The 23,664-nt window shown below is 33.9% G+C and overlaps 1 protein-coding gene across 2 annotated transcripts in view; it reads left to right on the forward strand.

Moving 5' to 3' along the window:
* Nucleotides 1–23,664, forward strand: part of CSMD3 (CUB and Sushi multiple domains 3) — a 1,186,187-nt gene that overhangs the window by 788,550 nt on the left and 373,973 nt on the right. For both annotated transcript variants that reach the window (XM_082364543.1, XM_082364544.1), the window contains 2 exons: nt 1,344–1,559; nt 3,255–3,443. In XM_082364543.1, the coding sequence (XP_082220669.1) occupies nt 1,344–1,559; nt 3,255–3,443 (405 nt within the window). The remainder of the gene's footprint in view (nt 1–1,343; nt 1,560–3,254; nt 3,444–23,664) is intronic.

Below are 23,664 nucleotides of genomic sequence, written 5' to 3' on the forward strand. Positions count from 1 at the left end.
GGACTCACTGTATAGCACAGGGAGCTATATTCAGTATCTTGTAATAATCTATAATGGAAAAATATGTGAAAAAGAATATATATATTCAGATATACTGAATCACTTTGCTGTAGACCTGAAACTAACACAACTTTGTAAATCAACTATACTTCAATTAAAAAAAAAAGCAATGAGGACTCCAAGACTCTCCAGCATTTGGAACTATAAAGTTGATGAATAATGTTAGAGAATGTTACTTTATCATACTCTGGGCTTTTGGATTGTTTACTGAAGATTTTGGTGATTCTTTTAGATCAAGTAAGCAAATTTATTAAGCACTTCAAGAGAAAGATGAATGTGGTATCATCCTTTATTCCATTTGGTATCTTACATGCAGTATGGTGTGTGTGTGTGTGTGTGTAATTGTTAGCCTTTCACATGCATTTGTGATAATGTCATTAAACACTCGCATGAGACCACAGTGCAATGGCATACCATACTCACCAGGACAGAACAAATGAAAAAATAAAAAACTTTCAAATATTGGTGAAGATACAGAGCAATTGGATTTGTTGATGGAAATGTAAATTGGCTGAGCCACTTTGTAAAGTAGTATCTATTAAAGCTGAAATATATAAATGTATACATATACATGTATATTTATTTTACATAAGCCAGTAATTCTACTCCTAGATATCTATCCAACAGAAATAAACACATATGTTCTTCAAAAGTCATACTTGAATGCTCATAGCAGCACCATCTGCATTTGGTGCTAAAATGCAAACTATCTAAATGACCATCAACTTTTGAACAGATAAATCAATGTGTTTTATTCACAAAATGAAATGGATCACTAAAAATAAATAACTTACAGCCACACACAAAAGTAGAGATGAATCTCACACACTTAATGTTAAGTAAAAGAACTCAGTCCCAAAAGAGCATACGTTGTATGAATCCATTATATAAACTACAAAGAAAAGTAGTCAAACTAACCTATCTTATTAGAAGTTGAGTGAGTGGTTACTTTTGCCAGAACACTTCTATTTTAAATAAAGGATATAAATTTTCTTTGAAATGTTTAGAAAACTTGTGTGATTTCTTTTTAGGCATTAATTTTAAAATTTTATTTCCAAGTAGTTTCTAAGACATGATTTATTGTATAGAAGCTAAAGGAAACAAACAGAAAAAAACCCAAACAAAAGAAAGATATTATACTATACATTTAGAATATTTTATAGCAGTGCGTTTCATTTTCAGAGAAATCAATTATAAGAAGAGTCCTGATTTTTGTTAGTTTGGTAACTCTATGTGTTTTACTGATACAATTATAAGTCTAATTTTCCTCTTTTCCTTAATAGGTGTGCAGTTCAATTTTCACACCTTTCATTTGGAAGACCATCATGACTACTTACTGATCACAGAGAATGGTAGTTTTACCCAACCACTGGCACGCCTGACTGGTTCAGAACTTCCTTCAACAATCAATGCTGGTCTCTATGGAAATTTCAGGGCTCAGTTGCGCTTCATTTCAGATTTTTCAATATCATATGAAGGATTCAATATTACATTCTCTGGTAAGAAAACAAGTTTAAAAATCAGATTTTTAAAAGTATGAGCATAACTTTTGTTATGTATGACAAAACAGAGAGAGAATAAAAGAGAAAAGAAAAAAAGAAGAAAACAAAGAAATTATCTGCCAACAAATTTTAATGAAACTTTGAAATGCCTTGAAGATTGTCTATAGTAATATATTAAAGGGAACCTTTAAACAATAGCAAAAAATAAATCAATTCACTAAAAAATTTAATAGAAATACAATAAATACATTTCTTTAACTTGCATCCTGCAGAATTCTAACAGAGAAAAACTTGCTAAAATGCCAGTTAAAATGGAGTAAAACTTAAAATGGAAATTCATACATATATTTAAAGTTTCAATTAGGCCATAAATGAAATGTTAGTTTAACCAGTGATATTCTAGTTTTGTGTTTCGGAAAAAGGCATAGTTTACAGGCCAAGATTAAGACAAACTTAATTTATTCATTTGCAACTAGATGATATAGAAACAAGTTAATATGGTTATTCTTTTATTCTAGAATAACCTCATCTGTAGGCAACATTATAACTTGGATTCCAGGAAAAAAATTGTAAGACCAAAGTGAATAAAAATGTATTCTTATTAGTTCTACTTTCCAGTTAAATGGAATAGTGAAAGAGAATACAGAAACAAATTAATAAGTAAATCTTATGCCAACCTAGTAACATTAAATTTATAATATTACAATTATACATAATTATATAAATAACATATAATTTATATAAATAAAATCATAAAAATACTAACCTCATTCTTCAACAGTTGTTCTAGTATTTACATGAAAATACTTGTCTTCTAAAATAATTAAGGTATTTCATAGTGAATAGCAAATGAACATAATCTATTTTAACCTAGAATGTTAAAAGTATATACAAATAAATTTTTTAAACAATAAAATAATAGCTCATCAACATGAAACAATCCCTCTTGTTCTCCACTGCAATTGCATACTAAGCATGTGCTCTGGAAATATTTTTAGATAAGCTACTTCTTCTTAGGACTGTATATAAATTATAATATTGTTGTTTAATTAACTCTACTCTCTCATACCCTGAAGAGTGTTTAACTGTTCATTTTCATGATGCTCATTCATTGGTTGAGGAAGTTTCCTTGTATAAATCTATAATATACAATTTTCAGTTTATGGGCACTTCAGTCTTACATAAACCCTTGCATCTGAAGTGACATGTTTTTCAGAATATGGATGAATTGAATTTCTCGTATACTAGAGGCACAAGAGCCTTTGTCATTTAGACTATAACCATTAAGTAAAAGTCATTTCAAAATGCAAATCATTTCATTCTAAATGGTATTTTGCATTTGAAAATATGAATCTATTATGCCATTATTATAAGTCAAAAATCTATGAAATGGAAATATTTCTAGTGCAGAAGAAAAAAATACAAGATAAATAGCTACATTTTCAATGTATCACTCAGAAGGTGACATTTTCTCACCTGTATTGAATTTCACACATAAGAGTATTCATTCAATTAGTAGACCTTTCACAAAAGAAGAAAATTATGTGTGCCATCAGCATATTCCCATAATTTTACATATAGTAAATTTTAAAATGTATGGCTGGCCCTAAAAGCATCCATTTTGCAAATAATAGGAATATACGCTTAAAGGTTACTACTAACATTTTCTTTGTTCTGTTCATCCAATTACAGAGTATAATCTGGAGCCTTGTGAAGATCCTGGAATTCCTCAATATGGTAACCGAATTGGGTTCAGCTTTGGGGTTGGTGACACTCTGGCCTTCTCATGCTCATCAGGTTATCGTCTGGAAGGGACGCCAGAGATCATCTGTCTTGGCGGCGGCCGACGAGTGTGGAGTGCACCTCTGCCAAGGTGTGTGGGTACGTGGTCAGCTGCTTTCATTTGCTTGTACGTGTAGTCACTGTCCGTGGAGTTGCATGGTTATACACCCTTCGTTTTTTTATAATCTGTTGAATTTCTTCATTTCTTTCATATTAGTTATTTCAATGTTTTTTCCACTTGGCAATCTGGTATACCTCAATTACCTTCTCAACTGTTCTATTCAACCAACCATGCTTCTAAATTTGTTTTCAGATGATGAGAATAAGGAATGAATAGATAGATAAATAGGTAGATGACTGAATCATATTTTGAGAGCTTACAGAAAATTGCATTCTTGTATTCTGTTAATAGATGATTTTCCATGACTTCCGACTGAAGTTTTGACAGTATTTTATAATGTAGAATTAACATGTAGGAAACATGATTACAAGGGAAAATAATAGATAATTTAAGGACCATCAAGGCAAGTATTGACTCAGTATGTGCAATGTACATAACAGAATTAATCTGTTATGATAGATGAATTAAGATGGGAATTCATTTCACGTGAGATAAAGAATTGCAATAATTAAAATATTGAAAGTTTGGAGCACCACCTCAACCTTTGGAAATGAATATTTTGACTGATAAATTAAAAACAAAAAATCTGTAGAGAAAATGAAGGGCTTTTCACTAGGAATTAAAGTCATTTTTACTTATATTAGGAAATAGAGATGCAAGAATTTCTTTAAGTCATCACCCATTCAGTGGTTATCAGTACTCATTTTTACAATAGAACAAGATGCAAAAGATCATTGTATTATTTCATAAAGCTCTTAAAACTCTCAAAAGCATTTAATTTGAATTTAATTGTAAATTTAATGGTGGGTCACTGATCTTTGTAAGTTATAATATGCTACAAAATCAGGCAAATTGGTAGAGATTTGATCTGAGGTTTAAGACTTTGTCCTTTTTTTCTTTTTTTAATGGAGGCAATATACCCCACAGATGAAAATGCAAATGGAGAAGAGGATACTCTCTATGACTTATTCAGTATATTGTCCACTGTATAGAATGTGATGGGAATACCTGTGGATCCCCAAATCTAGTAAAAAAAATTTGATCTTTCAAGTTAATAAGTTTTATAGTGATGAGATTGTTTTCACAGCCCCTAAGGGTTATATAACAGACAAGCTGATATTCAACAGGTGAAATTTCTTTTTAAAAATCATAGGCTTTTATAGAAATGGCACAAACAGCCACAGAGGCTTGGAGGTGATGAGTAGTCATACTCTCAGAACATCTTTTCCAGGAAGACATGTATAGTCCTTCTGTTTTGTTTTTATGTTTGGGGTTTTGGGTTTTTTTGTTTTTTCTGCTGTTGCCAGATTTGGAATTCCCCTCCTTATCTGAATTGCTCCCATTTCCATTTTTCTTTGGTGTGAATATTAATGAGAACCTTGGGAATAGTCCAAGTGAGGGCTACAGAGTGCCTGGGTTTATATCCTGGTCATTTGATATTGGGTTAATTCACTTTTCTAAACTTCATTTTTCTCATCAGCAAAATGGTTACAACATTTTGTTAATGTTAGTTATGAGGGTTAAAGAGATTAGCCATGCCAGTCAGACACCTAATACAATCCCTGGAATATAGGAGGGGTTCAGAATTTAGATGCTGTTATAAATCTTATTATATTGAGAATAATCTGCTGCCAATCCAACCCGCCGATCTAGTTTATAAAACCAATTATAGTACGGAATGAATTCCACGTTATAAAACACCAACCTTTATGAGGGTCTACCTGGCTCTTTTATATATGTATTTACCTCATTTAATTCTCACTATAATTCCTTTATTGTTATTCTCCCCATTTTTCATCAGAAGAACCTAAGTCTTAGAGGTTTTAAACAACTTGCCCAAGATCATCAAGGTTGTAGGTGACAGAACCGTGATTTGTATACAATCTTTCTCATTCTGAAACCCAAATTCTTTTCACTAGGATGGTTTAACCTCAAAAAGGTCGAGAGGAAGGTTAATCTCAAAGAACTCTAAGTCACAAAGAGTTGATTAATATTTTCTTTCAAAGTACCAGAAACATACCAGGTTGTTACACAGGCTGAGAAGAAAGTGTTTGCATCTACATTTTTAAGGTTTACTCCACTTTTACAATAAATTTTAATAAGTAGATTTATGAAAATCTGACTTTGCAAAACAAGTAACTTCAAGTTAGTTTTGTTATATTAAAGTATTTCTTTGAGAGTAGGTATATCTGTGCTTAAATCTTTAGTGAGAAGTAGAACATAAAATCACCCTGTGGACAAATTTAAAAAACAAAGTTATTGCCATGGGAATTTTCCCCTCATTTTAAAATTAACTGTACTTGCTTTTAAGCTTATTAAAGTATACAGTTAAATCTATTGTCCTTAATAAATTCCACTGTAGGTATACATTTAAGTTACAAGATAGGGCGAGAAATATTTTCAAATAGTATGATTTTTTTAAAATTTTATTTCTCCAATTTTCTTTAAACTTTTCTTCACTCTTTTGCCTGTGAGTTAAAACAAATATGTTCCGTTTTGCATTTCTGGTTCCATATATGCATATGTATATATTTCTTATTTTGTTATCTTTTCAAAGTTCACAGTCTTTAGTCACATAAAATGTGCATTATTTGTAACTATTCATATGAACAGATGCAATTTTAGCAATGCTAGTTTATTTGGACAAATTTTGTCTCTTCTTAGATTCTTTGTGCTTTTCACTTCATATATCTCTAAAGCCAATTCTCTAGTGCATACTTGTTTAGAAACATCATTTAGTACTCAGCATCGCCAGCCTCATAGAAAGCTTATGTTACAGACAGTGGCCAAATTATGAGTAGGTTGTATTCCAAAAGTTTGTTTCTGCTTCAGTTATTTGGAATCTAGGTGGTTTTTCCTTGGCACAAGGTTGCAAACAGTACATTCCCAGAACAAATCGTAGATGAGACTTAAAATTTTGTGTCATGTGTAAAACTAATACTAACATTTACTAAAATGATTTATGTATACCTAGGTTATATAAGAATGTGCCTGACTCTGGACATAAGGCAACTGATAAAGCAATTTTTGGAAACTCACTTTTTGTTCATTTTTTATTATATATTTAATTTTGATCCTATATTTAGTGTGTAAATTGGTTAGTGTCTTTCAGTCTCTGTTGGTAGAATTTGGTGAAAATTATCTTAATTCTAGATGTTAGATGAATAATAAATAATGTTTTTATTTAAGCAATTTCCTGAGAAACCTCTGCATTTATGTTTTAAGGTAATATTTTAACAAAATGAGACAATATAATAACGCCATAATATTGTCTTTACAGTCTATAAAAGATTATATTATGTACCATTCCAAAAATCCACCTATGCTTTGAAAGTAGGTTTAGAATAACGATTTTATCAGTGAAGATACAATGTCTATAAAAAACTCAAGGTTTCACACAAACTCAGGGGCAGAGCCATGCCTAGCACAAGTTCTGAGGCCCAGGCTTGCACTCCATTAACAAAAGCATACCGCTGTCTTTGACTGGCAGCTTCAATAAAGTTGAGAGGGAATCTGGTCTTAATTACAGTTGATACATGGCTTCAGAAAACTCCTTAGGCTGTCCTCTATTTCAATCAGAGGAAATTTCTTCTACTGTGACCCATTTATCGGGTGTTACTTAAGTGCAGGGAAATTTTTAATTTTAAATTATTTTGTTGAAGTATAGTTGACATACAATATTATATTAGTATGAGGTGTACAACATAGTGATTCAACATTTATATGCATTACAGATTGATCACCACGATAAGTCTAGTAGCCAACTGTCACCATACACATTTATTGCAATATTCCTTATGCTGTACATTGCATCCCTGTGCCTTATTTGTTTTATAACTGGAAGCTTGTACCTCTTAAACCCCTTCACCTATTTTTCTGACTCCCCCCTCCCCCTGGCAGCTGCCAGTTTGTTCTTTGTATCTATGATTCTGTTTCTGTTTTGGTTTGTTTGTTTAATTTTTTAGATTCCATGTATAAGTGAAATCATATGGTGGTTGTTTTTTTCTCTCTGACTTATTTCACCTAGCATAATACCCTCTAGGTCCATCCAGGTTGTCGTAAGTGCAGGGAAATTTGTAGAGGCAGGAGAAGAATCTTGATACCAGTAGAGATTGTAACACCCACTCAGTAACAGGGATTCTTCTCCCTAAGAAGTGGCCTCTATTGCAGGCAGATAGTTCATATTTACATTTCAGCCTTTCCTAAGCTATGTGATCTTTGGAAAGTTGTTCAGATCTCTCTCCTGCCAAGTTTTCTCAAATGTAAAATGTGGATAATTACATCCATAGTGCAAGACAGCTTACAGCTCTAAGCAATAAAAGATATGTAAATCACCTAATGTACCACTCAACAAGTGACACTTGCTCAACAAACCTTAGTCCCTTTTCCTTATGCCTGCAACTCTCTTTACCACCATTCCGTTCTCCTAAGGGCCATGATGACTGAGTGGTGAAGAGTGATTTTCACCAACAAGCAAGAGAGGAAAGGGAAGAAGAAAAGGAGGAGATGAAAAAGTTTTAGTGTGCCATCAGCAACTGAGTACTTCATACACATAATCTCATTTACTACTTAGAGATCAAGATGAAAGTTTTACCTTTAAAAAATACATATATAAAATTATGTTTTACATTTTGAAAAAGATAAAAGTAATAGGTAAGATGATATTTCAGTGGATATATTTTATATTTAAATGATTATCCTGGAGATCCACATTGCTGTGGATATGGATATCTGGTCACATTTTTAAGTTGCAATCAAATATCCAAAAAAAAGTATTAAAAAGTTGATTACTTTGAAAATGAGAAACACTGACTTGTTTTTGGTCAAAAAATAAGTACCTGATTTCCCTTTCTAAAGTTCACGTTACAAAAAACACAGGCATTCCCATTGTCATCTTTCTAAATAAAAAAAACAAAAACCAAAAAACTTGCATGTCTTCATTAAGCTTCCAAACATACCAGGAACCATGCCAGGTCATGTTGCAAATAACCTAGGAGCTAATGAAAACATTTTGTTTTGGAAAGTAAATTAGCAAGTTAAATATTAGTAATGATTTGTCTTTAGGCAAGAGTCCACACATTTTAAGAAGTCCATGCATTTTGAAGTCATTTTAAAGACATTAATTCATTCATCCTTATAGTCTATTTAACACATCTACTTCTATTTCTAATTTTGTGTCATCAATTTTTTATCTGACCTTGGACAAGTAACAACATCTTGCCTTAATCATGAGTGAAATGAGAAAAATGATAACTCTACATTACACGTCTACATATTTTTCTCACTTTTCTAACTTTCTAGATGATATATACTGATGGTTACTTATTATTTAGCTTTAAAATGAATGTCAAAAATAAGGGAAACAAGGTGAAACATATACAGGGACTCTCTGAACTATCATTATAACCTCTTTGTAAATCTAAAACTATTCTAAAATGAAAATTTTATTAAAAATTCAAAACAAGAAAGGATAAATTGCACTTGAAGAGACAGTTCATCTTTAAACAAATTCTGTTTATTTCATCTCAACCTCCGAACTCCCTATACTAAAATTATATACCTCAGATACCCACACATGTATGTCAAATATGACTGATTTATCAAGTTAGTCAACATTGTAGATATACAGTGCTGTAGAAAGCAAATTATGATTAAGAGATTTCACTAGCTCTCAGACACTACCATTAATTAGTTGGCTGACTTTAAGCAAATATCTTAATTTTCTGTGCTTTTCTTTCCTGGAAAGGATAATGCCAATATGAGTTCTACTCAACCCAAATATTTCTTGTAAATATAACAAAAAATAATAGATAGAAAGTTTCCTTTAATAAATTACATACACAAATGTATATTTATATTTTTCTTATATAATTATGACTGCATTGATTTCTTGATTTGACAATATAAAAAATCTATAATATCAATAATAACTTATACTTTGATGCTTTATAGTTTTTTTTAATAATTTCTTGCTTGCAAGCTTCTGAAGTAAGCAGAGGAGGTATTATTCCTACTTGACAGCTTAAAAAATGCTGTTACAGAAAGGTTATAAGTAATCAGTGGAAGGTTATGCCAGAAACCAAGTTTTGAACTTTTTAGATTGGTGTTGTGGTATACCAGGTGGCATTTCTTTATTACCTTATTTATTGATGCACTATTTTTAAAGACTACCATTTTTTATGGAATAGACCACAGATGAGTAAACTTTTTTCTTTTTACTATAAAGTGCGAGATAGTAAATATTTCAGGCTTTGTGGTCCACACAGTTTCAGTCACACCTGCTAAATTCTGCCATTGCATTGTGAAAGCAGCAATAGATAATAAACAAACGAATAAATGTGTCTGCTTTCCAAAAAAACTTTATCTACAAAATCAGGCAACAGGCTGGATGTGGCCCTCAGGCCATAGTTTGCTTATCTCTGCAGAAGATTTACCAAGCTTAGTCGACTTAAATATCCCCTTTGCATTTGGAAATTTACTAGTCATTCATCTCTAAGGAAAGAAGAAAAGATCCTTTTCCCATTCCCTATTTTTTTTGGTTGTGGGTTCTTTTCATTAAAGCAGCAAATAATTTACTTATTTCTAAGGGATTTCTAATGTTTTTTTGGGTTTTTTTAAATCTTTTTTTTCTTTAACATCTTTATTGGAGTATACTTGCTTTACAATGGTGTGTTAGTTTGTGCTTTGTAACAAAGTGAATCAGTTATACATATACATATGTCCCCATATCTCTTCCCTCTCATATCTCCCTCCCTCCCACCCTCCCTATCCCACCCCTCTAGGTGGTCACAAAGCACCGAGCTGATCTCCCTGTGCTATGCAGCTGCTTCGCACTAGCTATCTATTTTACGTTTGGTAGTGTATATATGTCCATGCCACTGTCTCACTTTGTCCCAGCTTACCCTTCCCCCTCCCCGTATCCTCAAGTCCATTCTCTAATAGGTCTGCATCTTTATTCCCGTCTTGCCCCTAGGTTCTTCTGACCATTTTTTTTTTCGATTCCATATATATGTGTTAGCATACGGTATTTGTTTTTCTCTTTCTGACTTACTTCACTCTGTATGACAGTCTCTAGGTCCATCCACCTCACTACAAATAACTTAGTTTCGTTCCTTTTTATGGCTGAGTAATATTCCATTGTATATATGTGCCACATCTTTTTATCCATTCATCTGTTGATGGATACTTAGGTTGCTTCCATGTCCTGGCTGTTGTAAATAGAGTTGCAATGAACATTGTGGTACGTGACTCTTTTTGAATTATGGTTTTCTCAGGGTATATGCCCAGTAGTAGGATTGCTGGGTTGTATGGTAATTCTATTTTTTGTTTTTTAAGGAACCTCCATACTGTTCTCCATAGTGGCTGTATCAATTTACATTCCCACCAATAGTGCAAGAGTGTTCCCTTTTCTCCACACCCTCTCCAGCATTTATTGTTTCTAGATTTTTTGATGATGGCCATTCTGACCAGTGTGAGATGATATCTCATTGTAGTTTTGATTTGCATTTCTCTAATGATTAATGATGATAATCATTCTTTCATGTGTTTGTTGGCAATCTGTATATCTTCTTTGGAGAAATGTCTATTTAGGTTTTCTGCCCAGTTTTGGATTGGGTTGTTTGTTTTTTTGATATTGAGCTGCATGAGTTGCTTGTATGTTTTGGAGATTAATCCTTTGTCAGTTGCTTCATTTGCAAATATTTTCTCCCATTCTGAGGGTTGTCTTTTCGTCTTGTTTATGGTTTCCTTTGCTGTGCAAAAGCTTTTAAGTTTCATTAGATCCCATTTGTTTATTTTTGTTTTTATTTCCATTTCTCTAGGAGGTGGGTCAAAAAGGATCTTGCTGTGATTTAGGTCATAGACTGCTCTGCCTATGTTTTCCTCTAAGAGTTTGATGGTGTCTGGCGTTACATTTAGGTCCTTAATCCATTTTGAGTTTATTTTTGTGCATGGTGTTAGGGAGTGTTCTAATTTCTTTCTTTTACATGTAGCTGTCCAGTTTTCCCAGCACCACTTATTGAAGAGTCTGTCTTTTCTCCACTGTATATTCTTGCCTCCTTTATCAAAGATAAGGTGACCATATGTGTGTGGGTTTATCTCTGGGCTTTCTATCCTGTTCCATTGATCTATATTTCTGTTTTTGTGCCAGTACCATACTGTCTTGATTACTGTAGCTTTGTAGTATAGTCTGAAGTCAGGGAGCCTGATTCCTCCAGCTCCATTTTTCTTTCTCAAGATTGCTTTGGCTATTCGGGGTCGTTTGTGTTTCCATACAAATTGTGAAATTTTTTGTTCTACTTCTGTGAAAAATACCAGTGGTAGTTTGATAGGGATTGCACTGAATCTGTAGATTGCTTTGGGTAGTAGAGTCATTTTCACAATGTTGATTCTTCCAATCCAAGAACATGGTATATCTCTCCATCTATTGGTATCATCTTTAATTTCTTTCATCAGTGTCTTATAGTTTTATGCATATAGGTCTTTTGTCTCCTTAGGTAGGTTTATTCCTAGATATTATATTCTTTCTGTTGCAGTGGTAAATGGGAGTGTTTTCTTAATTTCACTTTCAGATTTTTCATCATTAGTGTATAGGAATGCAAGAGATTTCTGTGCATTAATTTTGAATCTTGCTACTTTACCAAGTTCATTGATTAGCTCTAGTAGTTTCCTGGTAGCATCTTTAGGATTCTCTATGTATAGTATCATGCCATCTGTAAACAGTGACAGCTTTACTTCTTCTTTTCTGATTTGGGTTCCTTTTATTTCGTTTTCTTCTCAGATTGCTGTGGCTAAAACTTCCAAAACTATGTTGAATAATAGTGGTGAGAGTGGGCAACCTTGTCTTGTTCCTGATCTTAGTGGAAATGGTTTCAGTTTTTCACCATTGAGGACGATGTTGGCTGTGGGTTTGTCATATATGGCCTTTATTATATTGAGGAAAGTTCCCTCTATGCCTACTTTCTGGAGGTTTTTTATCATAAATGGGTGTTGAATTTTGTCGAAAGCTTTTTCTGCATCTATTGAGATGATCATATGGTTTTCCTCCTTCAGTTTGTTAATATGGTGTATCACATTGATTGATTTGCGTATATTGAGGAATCCTTGCATTCCTGGGATAAACCCCTGTTGATCATAGTGTATGATCGTTTTAATCTGCTGTTGGATTCTGTTTGCTAGTATTTTGTTGAGGATTTTTGCATCTATGTTCATCAGTGATATTGGCCTGTAGTTTTCTTTCTTTGTGACATCTTTTTCTGGTTTTGGTATCAGAGTGATGGTGGCCTCATAGAATGAGTTTGGGAGTGTTCCTCCCTCAGCTATATTTTGGAGGAGTTTGAGAAGGATAGGTGTTAGCTCTTCTCTAAATGTTTGATAGAATTCACCTGTGAAGCCATCTGGTCCTGGGCTTTTGTTTGTTGGAAGATTTTAAATCACAGTTTCAATTTCAGTGCTTGTGATTGGTCTGTTCATATTTTGTATTTCTTCCTGGTTCAGTCTTGGAAGGTTGTGCATTACTAAGAATTTGTCCATTTCTTCCAGGTTGTCCATTTTATTGCCATATAGTTGCTTGTAGTAATCTCTCATGATCCTTTGTATTTCTGCAGTGTCAGTTGTTACTTCTCCTTTTTCATTTCTAATTCTATTGATTTGAGTCTTCTCCCTTTTTTTCTTGATAAGTCTGGCTAATGGTTTATCAATTTAGTTTATCTTCTCAAAGAACCAGCTTTTATTTTTATTGATCTTTGCTATCATTTCCTTCATTTCTTTTTCATTTATTTCTGATCTGATCTTTATGATTTCTTTCCTTCTGCTAACTTTGGGGGTTTTTTGTTCTTCTGTCTCTAATTGCTTTAGCTGTAAGGTTCGGTTGTTTATTTGAGATGTTTCTTGTTTCTTAAGGTATTCTTGTATAGCTATAAACTTCCCTCTTAGAACTGCTTTTGTTGCATCCCATAGGTTTTGGGTCATTGTGTTTTCATTGTCATTTGTTTCTAGGTATTTTTAGATTTCCTCTTTGATTTCTTCAGTGATCTCTTGTTTATTAAGTAGTGTGTTGTTTAGCCTCCATGTGTTTGTATTTCTTACAGATTTTTTCCTGTAATTAATATCTAGTCTCATAGTGTTGTGGTCGGAAAAGATACTTGATACGATTTCAGTTTTCTTAAATTTACCAAGTCTTGATTTGTGACCCAAGATATGATCTATCCTGGAGAATGTTCCATGAGCACTTGAGAAGAATGTGCATTTGTTGTTTTTGGGTGGAATGTCCTATAAACATCAGTTAAGTCCATCTTGTTTAATGTATCACTTAAAGCTTGTGTTTCCTTATTTATTTTCATTTTGGATGGTCTGTCCATTGGTGAAAGTGGGGTGTTACAGTCCCCTACTATGATTGTGTTACTGTTGATTTCCCCTTTTATGGCTGTTAGTATTTGCCTTATGTATTGAGGTGCTCCTATGTTGGGTGCATAAATATTTACAATTGTTATATCTTCTTCTTGGATTGATCCCTTCATCATTATGTAGTGTCCTTCTTTGTCTCTTATAATAGTCTTTGTTTTAAAGTCTGTTTTGTCTGATATGAGAATTGCTACTCCAGCTTTCTTTTGATTTCCATTTGCATGGAATATGTTTTTCCATCCCCTCACTTTCAGTCTGTATGTGTCCCTAGGTGTGACGTGGGTCTCTTCTAGACAGCATATATACGGGTCTTGTTTCTGTAGCCATTCAGCCAGTCTATGTCTTTTGGTTGGAGCATTTAATCCATTTACATTTAAGGTAATTATCAATATGTATGTTCCTATTACCATTTTCTTAATTGTTTTGGGTTTGTTATCGTAGGTCTTTTCCTTCTCTTGTGTTTCCTGCCTAGAGAAGTTCCTTTAGCATTTGTTGTAAAGCTGGTTTGGTGGTGCTGAATTCTCTTAGCTTTTGCTTGTCTGTAAAGCTTTTAATTTCTCCGTCCAATGTGAATGAGATCCTTGCTGGGTAGAGTAATCTTGGTTGTAGGTTTTTCTCTTTCATCACTTTAAATATGTCCTGCCACTCCCTTCTGGCTTGCAGAGTTTCTGCTGAAAGATCAGCTGTTAACCTTATGGGGATTCCCTTATGTGTTATTTGTTGTTTTTCCCTTGCTGCTTTTAATATGTTTTCCTTATATTTAATTTTTGACAGTTTGATTAATATGTGTCTTGGCGTGTTTCTCCTTGGATTTATCCTGTATGGGACTCTCTGTGCTTCCTGGACTTGATTAACTATTTCCTTTCCCATATTAGGGTCGTTTTCAACTATAATCTCTTTAAATATTTTCTCAGTCGGTGTGTTTAATGTTGTCCCAGAGGTCTCTGAGACTGTCCTCAATTCTTTTCATTCTTTTCTCTTTAGTCTGCTCTGCAATAGTGATTTCCACTATTTTATCTTCCAGGTCACTTATCCTTTCTTTTGCCTCCATTAGTCTGCTATTGATCCCTTCTAGAGAATTTTTAATTTCATTTATTGTGTTGTTCATCTCTGTTTGTTTGCTCTTTCGTTCGTCTACGTCCTTGTTAAACGTTTCTTGTATTTTCTCCATTCTATTTCCAAGATTTTGGATCATCTTTACTATCATTATTCTGAATTCTTTTTCAGGTAAACTGCCTATTTCCTCTTCATTTGTTAGGTCTGGTGGGTTTTTGCCTTGCTCCTTCATCTGCTATGTGTTTCTCTGTCTTCTCATTTTGCTTAACTTACTGTGTTTGGGGTCTCCTTTTCGCAGTCTGCAGGTTTGTAGTTTCCGTTGTTTTTGGTGTCTGTCCCCAGTGGCTAAGGTTGGTTCAGTGGGTTGTGTAGGCTTCCTGGTGGAGGGGACTAGTGCCTGTGTTCTGGTGGATGAGGCTGGATCTTGTCCTTCTGCTGGGCTGGTCCACGTCTGGTGGTGTGTTTTGGGGTGTCTTTGGCCTTATTATGATTTTAGGCAGCCTCTGTGCTAATTGATGGGGTTGTGTTCCTGTCTTGCTGGTTGTTTGGCATAGGGTGTCCAGCACTGTAGCTTGCTTGTCATTGAGTGGAGCTGGGTCTAGGTGTTGAGATGGAGATCTCTGGGAGATTTTCACCGTTTGATATTATGTGGAGCTGGGAGGTCTCTTGCAGACCAGTGTCCTGAACTTGGGTCTCCCACCTCAGTGGCAAAGCCCTGTTTCCTGGCTGGAGCACCAAAGGCCTGTCCTCCACACGGCTCAGAATAAAAGGGAGAAAAAAAAAAGAAAGAAGAAGATAAAATAAAATAAAATAAAATAAAGTAAAATAAAATAATGTTATTAAAATAAAAAATTAAAAATAATTATTAAGAAAAAAAATATTTTAAGTAATAAAAAAGAAAAAAAAAAAGGAGAGACAGAACCCTAGGACAAATGGTAAAAGTAAAGCTATACAGACAAAATCACACACTGAAGCATACACATACACACTCACAAAAAGAGAAAAAGGGGAAAAAATATATATATCATTGCTCCCAAAGTCCACCTCCTCAATTTGGGATGATTCGTTGTCTATTCAGGTATTCCACAGATGCAGGATACATCAAGTTGATAGTGGAGATTTAATCCTCTGCTCCTGAGGCTGCTGGGAGAAATTTCCCTGGATTTCTCATGTTTTTACAGAAGGAGTGTTAGGAGTGTGTGTGTGTGTGTGTGTGTGTGTGTGTGTGTGTGTGTGTGTGTGTGCGTCTGTCTGTGTGTGTGTGTGTGTGTGTGTGTGTGTGTGTGTGTGTGTGAACACTGATGCAATTTATGGGTAACCTAATTCACAACCATCTCCAGATCCTTTCATATACCCAGATCTCTTCTGAGTACCAAGTCTGTATTCCCAGCTGTGCACCGGCCCTCTCCACTTGGATGACCTCCCACAAACACACCGACTTCACACTCCAAAACAGAACTCATTATCTCTTTTGCCAAGTCAGCTCTCCCTTCTGCACTCCTTTGTTCAGATATGGCATCATTCTCATCCAGTCATTCAGGCTAGAAACTGTGTCATCTTTTACTTCCTCCTCTCTCTCTTTCTCTATCCATATTGGAAAGTCACTGAGACCTACTACCAAAAGCTATTGTTCGAATTTACCACCATTTCCATTCTCATTACCCTTATTTTAGTCCAGCTCTCATTAGTGCTCATAAACGTAACAGCACAATAATGATAATGTGTGCTAGGCATTGTGTTAAACAATATGTATATTTCCCTTTATATATTCCTTTTAGAAACCATTTGAGAGAATGTTATTATCCCATTTTATAAACTAACCAGATTAATTATTTAAGTTGGTAAAGAGCTTGAAGTCAGCTTTTTTCTGATTCCAGCTCATGTTTTCTCAATTAAATGTATAATCCTACTGTATCATCTCTTCTTTGCTAGCTGGACTTCCTGTTTCCAAATTTCCCTCATCTAATTTATCTTCAATAGCATTACTAATTATATTCTTTTTTATAGATGAGTAACAAATTACCACAAATTTAGCAGTTTAAAACAGCACATTTACTTTCTCTTGGTTTCTGCGGCTAGTGAGTATGGGCATGGCTTAACTGGGTCCTCTTTTAGGGTCTCACAAGGCTGTAATCAAGATGTTGACCAGGGCTGAATTCTCACCCGAGGTTCAGTATTCTCTTCCAAATTCACATTGTTATTGGAAGTAATCAGTTCCTTGTGGTTACGGGACTGAGAGCTTCAGTTCTTTGCTCAATTCCTAGGGACCATCCACAGTTCCTTGCCATGTGAACTTCCCTAGCTCAGATGCTTTCTTCATCAAAACATCAAGGAAAGTCTGTCTAGTGAGTCTCTAGCAAGATGCAGTTTTGCATAATGTTATAAAATCACAGGAATAATGAGAAGCAAGTCACAGGTCCCACTTAACTCAAGGGGAGGGTACTGTACTAAGGCATGAATGCCGAAAGGTGGGTATAATAGGAGGTTCACCTTAAAGTTGGCACCAAGTAACCTTAGAAAGATCAGATCAATCTGTCTATTCCCTGCATAAATCAGTAGGTGATTTCTCATGCCTGTTAGATACAGTTGAAATTCCAGAGGTCCCTTCTTAGGTTGGCTTTACTGCCCTCTTTATAGTCATTCCCCTATATGCATCCTGGAATACATTGACCAGATTCTACATGTCATTTCCTAACACGCCAAGCACTTTCTAAATTTTAAGATGCTAGGGATGTGTTGAGGTCTACTCTATATGCAAATGATCAAACTCTCACTTCTGTTGGCACAAGCAAACAAATAATGTCTTTATCTCTAAGAAGGTACATGCAAAGATACAGTGAGAGAAAGCACTGAAAGCATTGTTCAGTGGCTGGAGGAGGCTTTGCTTTTAATCTGTTGAGCTTTTATTTGTACCACCATACTGTAGATAAAGATGCCATTATCTCTCATTATTTACTTTACTATTGTAATAGCCCAAACAGACTCTAGTCTCCATTCTTGTCCCTTTTCCCCAAACTAAATAGTAGAGTCAGAATGAACTTCCTGTGATACAAATTTGATGATGTCACTGTCGTTTAAAATTCTACCATTGTTCTCCATTGCCCTCAAATTAAATTCTGAATGTTACCCTCTTACTCCTATCCCCACCCCACAAGTTCACCTAAATGATTTATTCTTCGACTCATCTTATTTACCCATCCTAATATGAAGCCTTTCTTGACCTTCAAAAAGTGTGTTGGATGTCCTTCCTACAGGCTGCATGTGCTTTTCTGTCTTTACCCTTTCTGGGATTCATAATGCTGTATTGAATTGCCTTTTTATCTATAGAAAGCTCTCAGTAAACTTGTTGAGTTGATAAAGAAATGAATATATAATAGGAGCAAAACTCCTTTATTTTTACATTTTCAATTTACTAACTTTAACATAAGCAAAGCTGTACTCCAGAGGTACTCTATTCAGCCTAAAACCAATAAAGGACTATAATTACCTTTTCAGCCTGGACCATCACACTATTCCTTAGTCTATAATGCATTTGCTATGTGGATATTAACACAGAACCCCTCAAGTCTAATAAATAAATCAACCAACCAATGAACAATAAATAATCTTTTTTTGTTTCTATCATAATTATAAGCTCTAAGAGGAGGCTAATAATTATGATAGAAACAAAAAAGATAAATTTATAAAAATTGAATATGGTGAAAAAATATTGTATCTCATGTCTGTATATGGAATAAATCTTTCCCAATATGTAGTGAAATTCAGAGCTCAACAAGGAGACTGGCTGACTTTTTTTCCCCCCTAATGGAATGAAAAGGAAGGGAAAATATATGCCTGATAGAAACTGAGTATCCACAATCTTCACTGTAAACATATTAACAATATTTGAAGCAGGTTAGATTGGGAGCAAATTTTTGCTATATGTAAATATGAGCCATAAAAAATAAGCCAGTGTAAATGGGAAAAGACAATGCACATTTCTTATTTAATATAACTACATTGAGGACTGTGAGCTTAAATTCTTCTCATTCATTTAGGATTTATAAACAAATGGATTTATGGAGAGCCTTTTATAATCTACGTAAGTAACATAATCTAAGTAAGCTCCTGAACTTACTTTATTATACTGTAGTTGGCAAGTGAATACATGCTGTTTTATCTGATGGCTGTGACGCCATTGAAGATGAAGGCTGTATCTCAGTTATCTTTGTACCTCCTGTGTGTTTGCCATAATCTCTGGCATATTACAGGTGCCCATTCTGAGCATAAGACAGTATAAAGTTAATTCACCATGTGATCATCATGAACCAAGTTAGAGTAGATCGTGACTTACCTATAATGGTGATTCACTCACAACGAGACTCATTGAAATGATCCTCTGTGTTATTAGAGTCTCAGATTTATTTGGACAAATTAAAAAAAAAATTGTTTTGAGAACTTAAAATAGCAGACTGCTAAAAAACATTTCATTTCCCTTATATGTCCTCATGCTCTGACTATAATCTTGTTGCAAGCCAAAACTTGTCTGCCAATTGGAAAGTCAGAAGATAAGTTAGTTCTGGGATTACATAGAGGATACAGACTTCTTTAGAGAAAGTTGAGTTACAAAGAGGAGCAGAAAATAGAGTATATACTGGAATCTGTGCTTCAGGGTCACATCCTTAAAGCAACTGCAACAGTAAGAGTCTCACTTTAGAATCACAAAAGTACCAGAGGCACTTGCTTTCTCTGCAACCTCTAAGTGACCTCTTACTGCTTTTGTGGAGAATTATGCCCATGTTCAGAAATACCTACAGCATGCCAGTTCTTCACCTGTGTCTAATAAACTTAACCTAGACGTATTGGGAAACATGCTGAAAAAGGGAGAAATGATTAGACCTATAAGTAGTGATTTAAAGAAAAATAAATGCAGTATTATTAACCGGGAAAGCATGAAATTCATTGGCTTTGCATTAGAATAAGTAATTTTGGTTTTTAGTTTAATATGTCTTTTTATTTTTTAATATGTCTTTACTTAATTAGAAAGTGATTTGTCCCTAGCACATATTAGTGCCAGGTAAGAAATATTTTACCTGAGGTAATAATAAAAGCTATATTTGCTGTGTGTTTACTACATGCCTGGCATGGTCATATAAGGTTTGAATAAGGACACTGAGGCATAGGTAGATTAAGTAATTTTCCCTAGGAGAATATATTAACAATTTTTATTCGAAGCCGATTAGATTGGGAGCAAATTTTTTGCTATATGTAAATATGAGCCACAAAGAATAAAAGCATTAAATAAGCCAGTGTCATGATATTCTGTACATATCCCCAAACTGGTTCTTGCTTACAACAGTGATATCTGTGGCGCTCAGGAAATGCTATCCTTTGGCAGTGCAGATAACTGGAGGAGATAATTAAATGTTACTGTTACTTGTAACTGAATTACATTTTGATGCCCTGTCTCAGGAGAGGGTAGGATTTAACTGAAGTTGCAATAGATTGAGAGTACCTAAAAGCCTTTGAAAGTAGGAGGAAAGGTCATTGTTACATAAAGCAAATACATTTTTAAATTAATTCTAACTCTATGTTTTTTGTAAATCCATGTGTCTGTTTTGTGTATATGTGTGTATAGACTTTTTTTTTCATTTCAGCATCATGATATTGAAAATAACAGCAAAAATATGTATGTCATTAGTACAGAGGTTGATTCCTAATAAATGTTTTTATTATTTGTCATCTGGTAATACACTTAGCTAAGATATGTTCAAATGTACCTAGCGCTTTGAAAACAGACAAAAGCACATTGGAACAGAATAGAACTATCAGTTAGTAACTGTGCATTGTGCTAAGGAACCAATCCGCCTTAAATTCAATGGCACTAATGGGGGTAGGTTTAGGGTGAATCCATGAGAGTAGGACAGTGATTATTCTACCTAGTAAATGCATTCAGCCCCTAATCATGGGTATGTAATAAAATGAATTTCACTTTTTTCATCATTATTTCTGTTTTTTAACTGTTTTCTCTTCAGCTCAAGTTTAACAATCTCAAATCCAGCTCCTTCACTACAGGACAAATCAACTGAAGTCATCTTCCTTTGTTTAATATACCAAGACAGTTGTTGCCATGGAAATAATATAATGTTATAAAATAAGCATTGTAGGTTAAATCTAAAATCAAGAAGGGACATATGGGTCAGGTATGAGAGAGTGTGCTTATTTAAATAAACAATAGCTTCGGTAATCATAAAAAATCTCAAGATAAATTACTGAGAAAACACAAAGGAAAGTGAAATTCAAGCTTTGGGAAGTTATTTGCAGAATTTAAATATTGCCCTTCAAGCAGGTGTTTTAAAGGAAAGGTGTTAGGGGATTATTAACCCTCCCACAAACTAAATTTCTGGCTGCAAGCCATTTTCTACATCATTGCATTGTACCCAAGTACCCTCTTTGTAGCTCTCTTTGAATACCAGTTCAATTACTGGTATGCTCGATGTATAGGTAACATTTTTCTCTTCATGTGTTTTAATCAGTCTACAAAAACTGTGTTTCAAAAGGTGATGGATAGTTTTTATTTCATGCGTTTTACTACACCTTTCTGAAGTTGCACTAGTTAATGTTTTATTACGCTTGGCTACAGAATTCTGCAGACGTAAAAAATTAACCATTTCTTATCTTGCAAAATTGGAATCTCAACTGAGTCTAATCACAATTTTCTAAAAATAAATCCTGGATTTTGTTTGTCCTGAAAAACTTTTGATTTATTTTCAGATTTAAAAATTATAATGATAAAAACATTATCTGTTTTTCTGATAATGTAAGATTATTATAATGTTCAATTATGTTCAGTTATGGTATTTGAAACTACTTAATGTCATTTACCTGTGTAAAAACATTACATGAGGGCTTCACCACCATATCGTCTCCCTGTAAAAGGAAAAGGAAAGCCAGGTTATACATTTTTCTCCTTGGAAAATTTGTAGAAAAACTCCTCTGATTATGGTCTAGGCTGTGTATGCCACCTTATCCCGAATTTTTAAAATTCATCTAATAAATATTCATTCAATATTTGATCCATGGTATTTTAAAAAGCATACTGCCTTCTTCTTTCTAAACAAGAGCAAATAAAAACTATCTGGTGAATTTTATAAAACTTCAAACTCTCCACTTCCCTGCTAAGAGTCTCTCCTCTCTTACATCATTCCAACGCAACCACTCTTCCCCAGGAGTCAAGATTACTGCACTGGTCAGCCATGATCAATAATGAAACCATATATTACCCTCAGATGGGTGGGGTTAAAACAAAAAGTTGAGATTCTCTGATGAAGAAAGAATAATGCAGTCCTCATTTTCTTGTGAGCTTGGAAAATATTAACCTGCTATTATAGGTTTTTTCCTAAAGTACAATTTCAAGGATATCATCACTAAATCTATCATTTTCTTTCTTTCTTTCTCTCTTTCTTTTTTTCTATATGGTCCCCTCTCTGAAACATCCTCATTTGATTACATTTCATTTATTGATCTCAAATGCCTTCCTTGTAAATGTACAAAGAAATACCTAAAGAGAATCAAGCAGGAATAAAGACAACATGCAAATTTCTGAAGCTTTAATGAGCATCAAGGGATTTGTGAGTTGTTGATTAGTCAAAACCAAATAGCCTAAATATGAAAATCATATCTTTAAAGAATTTTCAGTCTTTTAGTAGTCTGCCAAAAGCTATAATGGAGAAAGAAGAGAAATAATATTGTTGAGTGTTTATAATGTACATGGCAGTGCACCTATAAGGTTTTTCTCTCATTTACTTCTTACAATATCTTATTACCCGTATTGAGAAAGCAGTGTCCAAAGAGGTGAAGTAATTCACATTGTGTCTCAGCTAGCAAGTAAAGTATAGATCTGTCTGTCTTCCAAATCTTGTAGTCCATATTCTTTACTTCATACTTTATTTGAAATTTTCCAGGGTTGTAATAATAACACAGAGTCAAGTAGCATTACCATTTTGAAAAGCATGTTGCCATTCTGTGAACATTATTTGTTTTCATTTTCTTCAGGGGAAAAAAGAGAATGGTTTGGGGATTGAAAATAAAATTATGGAATTTGCCAAGGAATTTTTCTTTGAATTTGTTTACTTAATTTTCAAGTTAAGTATTTCTATGGTATTTAATCCATTCCCAGCTTTTGAAGACTTTTAAGAAACTTTTTATTCGTTATATGCATTGTCCATAGAAATGTTAATAAAAATAACAAGAATCAAATTACAATGAATATTGTGATATGATCTAGCTAGGGTTAGAATTATTATTTTTGGACATAGGTAATGATATAACATAGAATACTTTCAAAAACTCTAATATTTATTGCTTATGATATTTTTATTCCTTAGAAATATGTCCCACTCCCCCCCAAAAATGCTGTTCATATTAATGGAGTGAGTTCTCTCATTAAGCTCTCTGACATTTTAGCTTTGGGAAACTCTAAACTCAAGCCTTTGAAAGTTAGTCTTCATTCATTCAATCATTTATTCATTCATCTATTCATTAACTCACCAAACTTAGAGTGACAACACTGTTTGGCATGCTGTGTTAGGTGATGGTGATATAACCAAGGTAATTAGATATTAGTCATTATTTTGTTAGAAAACATTGATGGGTTTGATATATTTTTCTGTTCTACCATCCAACCAAAAATTAAATCAATCCAATGCAACAAATACTTAGTGAGCACCGAGTTGGGTGACAAAGGTAAAAATAGAAAACGTA

Source organism: Balaenoptera borealis (genome assembly GCF_965194805.1).
Source record: "Balaenoptera borealis genome assembly, chromosome: 17".
Taxonomy (NCBI): domain Eukaryota; kingdom Metazoa; phylum Chordata; class Mammalia; order Artiodactyla; family Balaenopteridae; genus Balaenoptera; species Balaenoptera borealis.